General features: G+C 43.6%; 1 protein-coding gene across 1 annotated transcript in view; it reads right to left on the reverse strand.

Annotated features, from left to right (window-relative positions):
* eya4 (EYA transcriptional coactivator and phosphatase 4) overlaps positions 1 to 8,108 on the reverse strand; it is a 28,912-nt gene extending 20,804 nt beyond the window's left edge. Inside the window, 2 exon segments of the mRNA XM_077018628.1 lie at positions 4,561 to 4,631; positions 7,676 to 8,108. Of these exon segments, the coding sequence (XP_076874743.1) occupies positions 4,561 to 4,590 (30 nt within the window). The 5' untranslated portion in view covers positions 4,591 to 4,631; positions 7,676 to 8,108.
* Between the last annotated feature and the right edge of the window lie 733 nt (positions 8,109 to 8,841).

Consider the following 8,841-nt stretch of genomic DNA (forward strand, 5'->3'; position numbering starts at 1 on the left):
AGTTTCTTCTATCATTTCAACTTTGATGTTAGAATTAATTACTTAATTTCATGTAATCTCTTGCAATGTCCTTTAAGGTTCGTTCGTTTGAAACATTTTAAAAATTCTTCATATACTGCTATGAGCTCCCTGATTTTGAGTTTTAGGCTGCTCCGTTTCCATGTCAACCTGTGTGTTCTTACTGTGGTATATTCCATTAGAGGGAAGGGAAGGGGGGCAGAGGGAAACTGGACACCAAACCAAGCCAACCAGCCAGACACACCTACTCAGCAATTGATAGAGTGCGTATGTGTGTGTGTGTGTGTGTGTGTGTGTGTGTGTGTGTGTGTGTGTGTACATAAATGTATGTATGTACCAGTGTGTGCGTGTGCATGTTCATGTATACATGTGTTTGTGTGTGCATATGTGTGTTACAGTATAAACTGAAACTTTATATAAAAAAGCACTCTAGCATTAAAGTGCCCCTTTCCCCTCTGATTGGAGCAGACAAAAATGCTGCTTAATTATTCATGAGGTCTTGTGCTTGTGTCAGCTCCTGGTTAATTATTTAAATTAATCTCATTAACGAGGGGCTGGGTTTCAGCAGCATTTAATTAAATGATGACTTGCTTCCCAGATGTCGACGTGCTTGTTAAATAATGGGCTCGGTCTGGATCCAAACTGTCCTTATGCCCTTCACCCAAAACGAGACACACTCGCTCACACACACACACACACACACACACACACACACACACACACACACACACACACACACACACACACACACACACACACACACACACTTGCGTAGGCATCCTTCCTCTGAGAGCTAACTCTGCTCTCACTCACCTCTGGGGGAAACTGGGCTGTGTGAAAAGATCACTATCTCAACATGAACGTCTAAAAAATGCAGGAAATGAGAACGAACACACAGCGTTTGTTCTCCGTCCTCTGGTGTGACCACCTGAGAGTACCCCGACGACACCCGTCTGACACCAGACGCAGCAGGCAGGCCTCCACACACTGGCCACTTCCCAGCGCTGTATCAACTTTTGGCAAAAACCAATCGTTCACCTTTTCATGGCCTGGGCACCCTTTTTGCAAGAGAAAGAAAAACTGTTGATGCTGAACCTTACAAGTAACACTATGTCTACTGATCTCAGTTGGTGTTTCCACGCTGTTGTGTCCCTGATCAACACTGAGGGGTGGGTGCTGGTTAATGCGTCATGGTGTGATGATTTCAAGTGAAATGAGGAGATGATCATGACAACAATGCACTGGGTCTATTTTCCAAAGTGCTGGTTGCAAGTCGTCAGAAGAGGAGTTACACTGTAACACTGGTAACCTACATGCTTCTCATACCTATAGAACTGATTAAAAGTATTGGTTCCCATTTGGGCTTCTTTCTGTGTCTCTCTGTCTCTCCCTCTCCCTAAGTACTTATGTGTGAATGATGTGAGTGTCTCAGAGTTAGTGTGTGTGTGTGTGTGTGTGTGTGTGTGTGTGTGTGTGTGTGTGTGTGTGTGTGTGTGTGTGTGTGTGTGTGTGTGTGTGTGTGTGTGTGTGTAACCTGAGTCCTCCCTCTCTCTCTCTGTTTCTGTGCTCTCTGCCCTGGGGCTCGGACTGCGCCAGAGGAAAAGGCTCAGCTAAAGGTTTTTTTTCCCTCTCCATTCTCCTCTCTGTTTGTCCTCAGCTTTCTCTTCCCCAAAAAACCGCCTGGATCCCCCTGGGTCTCAGAGAACACCCCCAACAAACCAGAGAGGAATGAGGCTTTCTATTTGGCCAAAATGATTGGGTCAGACTTTTGCATTAACGGTCAAGCGGAACAACTAGTGCCTGAAATCTCCTGGCAGGTACCAGAGTCACTAAGAGCACGGCTGCAATGAGCACCATAGCGGCAGTGTGATTCTGGGGTGAGACAGAGTCCGCACACCGGCACCTCCGCCTGGGCCTTCCCTTGGGATTCTCCAACCCCCATCCCACCCCACCCCCGGGGCACAAGTGCAGCTGAGGTGAGGCAGAAGATCCCCCCACCCTGCCCTGTCAGGTGCAGAGTGGTTTTGGGGGGGGTGGGCGGTGGGACCCAGGGTTCTTTCTCAACACCTCGCCCATCCCCTGCAAACTTGGCCCTCATAAAAAACAAGCCAAAGACTGTCAACAAGCACAATCAAACCCTGTTAATCATAGCCACTGAAAATATGACCTATTAATAGAAATTGTAAATAACTCAAACCATAAGGAAGCTTTACACCTGTTACCCTACCTAAATTAAAGTGCACATGCACATACATTCATGCTCTCTCACACACACACACACACACACACACACACACACACACACACACACACACACACACACACACACACACACACACACACACACATATATATATATATATATATATATATATATATATATATATATAATATAATATTATATACATATAATATGTATATATGACTATATAATTATATACATATATACATATACAGTGCTGCTTATCATATACATATACGTCATATACATATATCATATAAAATCATATACATTATATATCATATACAGTGCTGCTTGAACATTTGTGAGCCATCAAAACATGGTCATTGTTTAAAAAATGTTTTTTATAATGTTATGAAATGCACATCCAAATCTCAATTTGTAAAGCAAACCTTCCAAATATGGCACACACAGAAAAAATAAACGTGTTTTCATTATTTGTTCAACAAAAGTAATTTCTCTTTCAAAAAACTGAGAATCTGTGCAAAAGTATGTGAACTCTTTTAGTCACTAGCTTGTGGCACCTCCGCTTCCAGCCCTTACTTACCTTACAACCAAACGTCTTCTGTAACCACAAACAAGTGTCTGACATCTGCTTTTTGGGATTTTTGCCCACTCCTTGCAGAACTCTGCCAGTTGAGAGAGGTTGTCGGGTCATCTGGCGTGTACTGCCTGGTTCAGATCTTGCCACAGCATTTCTATGTTGCGAATCTTCTTTCTCTTAAGCCATTCCTTGGCCGTTTTGTTGGAATACTTTGGGTCGCTGTCTTGTTGCGTAATCCATTTCCGTCCCTGCTTCAACTCCCTGACTGACGGCGGGGGATTCTGGTCAAGAATTTGTTGATGGTCCTGGGGATTGATAGTTCCCTGGATAAGATGGAGTCGTCCAGGTCCGGAGGAAGAAAAGCAGGCCCAGACCTTCACGTGTCCACCACCATGCTTCACTGCTGGGAGGAGGTTCCTCTCTTTATGTGCAGTGTTGACTTTTCTCCATACATGGTGCCTGTGATTGTGGCCAAATAATTCAATATTGGGCTCATCTGTCCAGATAATGAACTTCCAGAAAACCTCTGGTTTGTCCAAGTGCAAAATTAAAACCGGCAACTCTTTCTTGAGAGCGGAGGCTTCCTTCTAGCAACTCTCCCATGGACGCCATGTCTATTGATTTTTCACCTGATTGTAGACGCATGCACACTTTTACCTAATTGACTCTACCAACGCAGCTGTGGTTCATTTACTTTTGCACATGCTCTGATTCCATATTTAATATAGTGTGCTGGCAACTCACACATTTCCCTCAAAACAAGTAAATGGAGTTGATATAAACCTGACACTTCATATAGAAAAGCCGGAGATGATAAAATAAGAGAATCATAGTAAAACAACATCAAAATCTGAAACTACTTAAGGAGTTCACAAACTTTTAAGCAGCATGGTATATATATATATATATATATATATATATATATATATATATATATATATATATATATATATATATATAATGTATTTCTTGATAATAAGAGATAAAAATAAAAATGAGAAAATCTTGTTGTTAGTGTGTGTGTGTGTGTGTGTGTGTGTGTGTGAGAGAGAGAGAGCGTGTGTGTGTGTGTGTGTGTGTGTGTGTGTGTGTGTGTGTGTGTGTGTGTGTGTGTGTGTGTGTGTGTGTGTGTGTGTGAGAGAGAGAGAGAGAGCGTGTGTGTGTGTGTGCATACGTGTGTGTATATTGTCTGTGGACACCATTCAAACTTGTGGCCATATGGCTACTGTTTGCTTGTGGGTTCATCTGCTCAGTGTTAAAGCCATACTACTGCTGGGTACATGCCTGAGTGACCTTCATACACACATACACACACTCTCTCTCTCTCTCTCTCTTTTACTTCACTTTTAGTGACATGCCAACTGTAGCTTACACATTTCTAAAAAGACAATAACCCTGACAGATCAGTTCAAACTGTGTGTGATCTCCCCCAAACTAAGGCAACGCAGTAGAATAGTGTACAGGCCTGCATGGTGGGACAGACCCACCGAGAGGTGAATGGAGAAGCCGAGCGCTGACTGCCTCGCCACAGACCTATCAGGCAGTGCAATGCCTCAAAGGTACTTTACAGTCCCTCCAAAATGTTACTGTGTCAAATACACCAGCACTGTTCTCTTCTCCTTAGACAGACGGGAAGGTCCCAGTGTGACTGCAGATAGCAGGGTGTATGGTCTAAAACGTGTGTGCATGTGTGTGTGTGTGTGTGTGTGTGTGTGTGTGTGTGTGTGTGTGAGTGCGTGCGTGGTTCTCTTCCTACCTGCTCACTCAGCTCTTGTGTATTCTCCATGAGTTGAGAACTTCCCCTCTCAATACCTTTAATCCAGATACCTGCGAACGCACGCACACACACATACACGGTAATAATGAATAGTAAATAATGAATTTACAACTTGCTGATCTGGAATCATTCTATCCCTAGACTGAGGGGTAGGAATTGTGTCACGGAATATCAGTGAATGTTATGCAAAAACAAGAAACTAAAATGTACATTATGGTTGCTGTGGGTGAGGTACATTAAGATGCTTCGCATGCCTCAGAAATGTACATTTACCACAATTACACCAAGGGATTGTGTGTGTGTGTGTGTGTGTGTGTGTGTGTGTGTGTGTGTGTGTGTGTGTGTGTGTGTGTGTGTGTGTGTGTGTGTGTGTGTGTGTGTGTGTGTAGGAGATGATGGGGAAGTGTTTGATAGCTCATTTATAGAGCTAAATGTTGAGCAATGAAAAGAGGGAAGAAATGTGTAGACCCCCGTTCTGACCCCGTTACAGCAGCATTAACAGTACAATCCATTAAACATATCAAAGCAGGTTTTTCTGCTGAGATGACACTGTCCCTCTCTCTTGCTCTGGACAGATGCATCAACTTATTGTCTGTGCAGAGTAGACATTACTTGAAAAATAATAAAAAAATAGAATAATAAAGGGTTTTCAATTCATTAAAAAGCACACTTTCTACATTCATTTACGGTTGTTCACTCATTTCTTTACTCATTTTTTTCAAATACTTTAGTTAAAGGGCAAGGTCTGTATGTGGTGTTTACCGTGTTTACAACTGTTTGTCATAATTTATTGTTGCGCATAGCGTCGAAATCTGCAGTACTGAGTCTTAACCGGTCGTACAATGGAATGCGCTACGTCCCAATTAGAAGCGCCACGTTCTTCAAGATGGCAAACAACAAATGTAATAACGCATGCTTTTAAAACAACTGTATTAAACGTTTGACGCGTGCACGTGGTGGACGTTGCGCGCTGACACGACTGCTGCCGCAGTGTGGGAATGAGTGTGCTGAAGGGCACGTCATTTTAATTTTTCATTTACACAGTGTCACTGTGTGCTGAAACTCAACCCTTTAACGCTCAGTGGGGTGGGAGTAGAGCAGCATTGATTTTTACTGTTATTTGTGCCCTCTGAGCCCACTGCCCTACTGGACGCGCGCGCACGCACGAGCACAGACGTTCATGAGGCATTTTCTTTAATTGGAGTGTTCTGTTAGTCTGTTAAGCGCTAATTGTTTCTTCGAAATATATTACAAAATGTTTAAATTACTCATGTAGTATTTAAAGAGTATTCTTGATACAGGCCTAGAGAAAACGCTCCAATTAGAGGGCAGCGTGCCCTCTGCGCGCGCGCAGCGCATGCCAACGCTCTTTATTGCCTTTGTGATAAAACCACGCGGAGCGTTTAGTGGTGCGGCATTCCCCGCGCGCTCCAACACCGCCGCGGAACGACCACCACGCAGTGCACAGCTTTCTATCCCCTTCCCTTTAAATCATTACTATTCCCGCCAATGTCAAAACAACACTGCACGTGACTACATTTTGGTACAAAGGCCAAATAATTAAAATGAATCGCATTTTCACATCTATTTGGGAAAAGAAACATGTTTTTAAAATGTACGTGTCAATGGCTAAATCTGTTATTATTTGTAATACAAAGGCTTGCTTCATGTTGGTACTACCTGTAAGCTCATTTGTAACTTTTTACTTATTGTTTAATTTTCGACATCTAGTCTTTTGCAAAATGTATTTTGTTTCAGTTTTACAAATGTAATACAATTAAAAACTTAATTGTAGGGGTTATTCAGAGTAACAGAATCCTAGTTTAATGAAATATTCTGCGATAATACATGCATGCCTGTAGCCAAGCCTTCTCCAGACGTTATGTCATTGTGCAAAATCAAAACCGAAGACACAATGTCGAAGTGACTTTATTAAAGAACATAAACTAAACGTTATATTTTGGTAAATCTACAGAAAACGACCTAGCCGAGTCGTATCATAAACGTGTGCCTCGTGCACCAAATAAATGGCCTTCTAACCGTTCATTACATCTTCAAAAATATATAAGGTGAAACATTAATAATAAACCAGTAGATACGTCGCCGATTTAGATTTTATGTCGCTAACTTGATTCCGTAGTAAAACTTTATAGGCGTAAGCATTAAATTGGTAATGGTTGAAATTTATAGCAATGCCAGTTTATGTAATTGTTGGCCAAAAAGATCCAGTCTTATTCGGGGCCGTCAGAGCGACCTGTGGTTGTGTATTATTTGGTGCTAAGTGTGGCCCCGTCATGTGTAATATTATCCGCGACCCTTCTCCGTTATCGGGTCCAGGCAGTAAGGCAGAGTCAGTATCGACAGCGCGAGAAAGCGGCCAATGGCCAACACGCCACTGACACAACGGCGCGGTTTCAGTGTCACGGTGATATTCCCGTTTCCTTCGTATCAAATACAAACACACACTCCACGTGGGAAATCGGACATGGCGAGTGTGATCCATGCGGACACCGCACTCGTCGCGTGAGCAGGGACAGAAAGAAACAACAATGCAGAAAAAAACAAGACCAGTGAAAACTGAGCAAAAATAAGAATGTCCTGTGTGATCTGAGGGAAAGTAGGTCGAAATGCATTTTCTGTTGGGTTCCGTGGCAGGACGCCCGAAGAAAACCTGTTCACAATGAATGAAGTGCCCAGAAATACACTCGAGGCCACCCGACATCTACTTTATTTTGTTCTTAATGCATCGAGACTTTACCGCTGCACACCTGAACATACACAACTGCGAAAAAGCAAAGGCAGCAAGGGGACCAGAACCAAAAACAAATTAAGTTTGGACGGATTGATACAGGAGACATAAGTTGAAATTTTGTCCCGCCTCAATTCACCGGGTCGTTTTTTTTTGTCCCTTTTTTGCTTTCTGTAACGTTTTCCTCAAACACCGGGACAACTTAATCAATTGTGTTGAGCGGGCATTCACAAAATTAGTGACATACTTAACTTAGTTTAGTAATCATCTGACGACACTTTTGAAATATATGAATGGAAGCACTAATCCACAGCTCTTTGGGAAAAACATAGACAACAGACTTACTCTGCGGAGTCGTGTGATGAGAGATCCCCGAACTATCCAAAAGTTCCGTCTGCGTCGCCGCATTCACTCTGTTGACATGCTCGTCCAAAAATATTCATGCGCTCGAGCGTCGGGAAGCGCAAGAAACGGCTGGAGAGTGAGTGCACGCGCTGTCAGTGTGGCTCGTGGGGGAGTCCTGCACAAGTTCATGGAAGCTCCCGTGGACGGTGTCGCGCGAGGCAGGCAGCACTACCAGTGTCCGCACCGGAGCGGAACGCTCCTAACGACGCCCGCCAGAAACACAAGCTCTTTAACGGCACACACGGGTCCCGCGCTGCGTGGACGAGGGTTTGTTTTTGTTATTTTTACGTCCCTAAAGTTAGCTCGCGCGCTCTCGCACTCCGCGGTCTACTTCATTATTAAAAGTTCTCGCGCAGCAACGGAGCCGAGCGTCTTATCGTGCGCATGCGCCCAGCTGCCATGCGGTGAGTTGCTGGCCGGAGACCAAGCCAGAATGGGGCACAGCGCGAGGGCCGTGGATGCCAGGATGAGACTCATATTAATAGTATGGTTCGAGCGATCCTCTGAGCCTTATTTACCTCATCCACCAAATAACTCACTTACAGGGATCGACCACCCTGCCACACCATGTAAAGCGTCCATTTCAGGATGGGTTCTGACCAGCCCGCGAGGCTCTTAACAGCCTGTCGTTAGGGCCAGTCAATCATGCGTCTGACAGTAAACTCTCAGAGAAAGAAACTCAGACCAGAACATCCAAGCAGTCCAGATCAAAGCAGAAAACAAAGACATTTATTTTGTTGTCATCCAACAGCATTATTTGTCATTTGGATTCTCGGAGGGATTATGAAAACTTTGACGTTTTAGAACAAGCAGACAAACAAACAAACAAACAAACAATCGCATGTAAACAAAGTCTCGTTTTCGTGCATGTAGTGAGCAGAGTTGTGTGTTGGTCAGACATCAAGTCAGAGTTTCACTTTCACGCACACCCCATGCTAGCTCATACACCCAGACTGCAGAAAGCAATGTACCTCTTTACCCTTTCTTGTTGACTGTTATTAGAATGTAACAGGCCACATGCTATATTAAAATATCCAAACAGGAAGTACATAAACACCTGATGTAACCAATATAGAAAAGATCCTTTGCCAGTTTCCTGACAGCTG

The sequence above is a fragment of the Brachyhypopomus gauderio genome, chromosome 10 (assembly GCF_052324685.1).
Source record: "Brachyhypopomus gauderio isolate BG-103 chromosome 10, BGAUD_0.2, whole genome shotgun sequence".
In the NCBI taxonomy this organism is placed as follows: domain Eukaryota; kingdom Metazoa; phylum Chordata; class Actinopteri; order Gymnotiformes; family Hypopomidae; genus Brachyhypopomus; species Brachyhypopomus gauderio.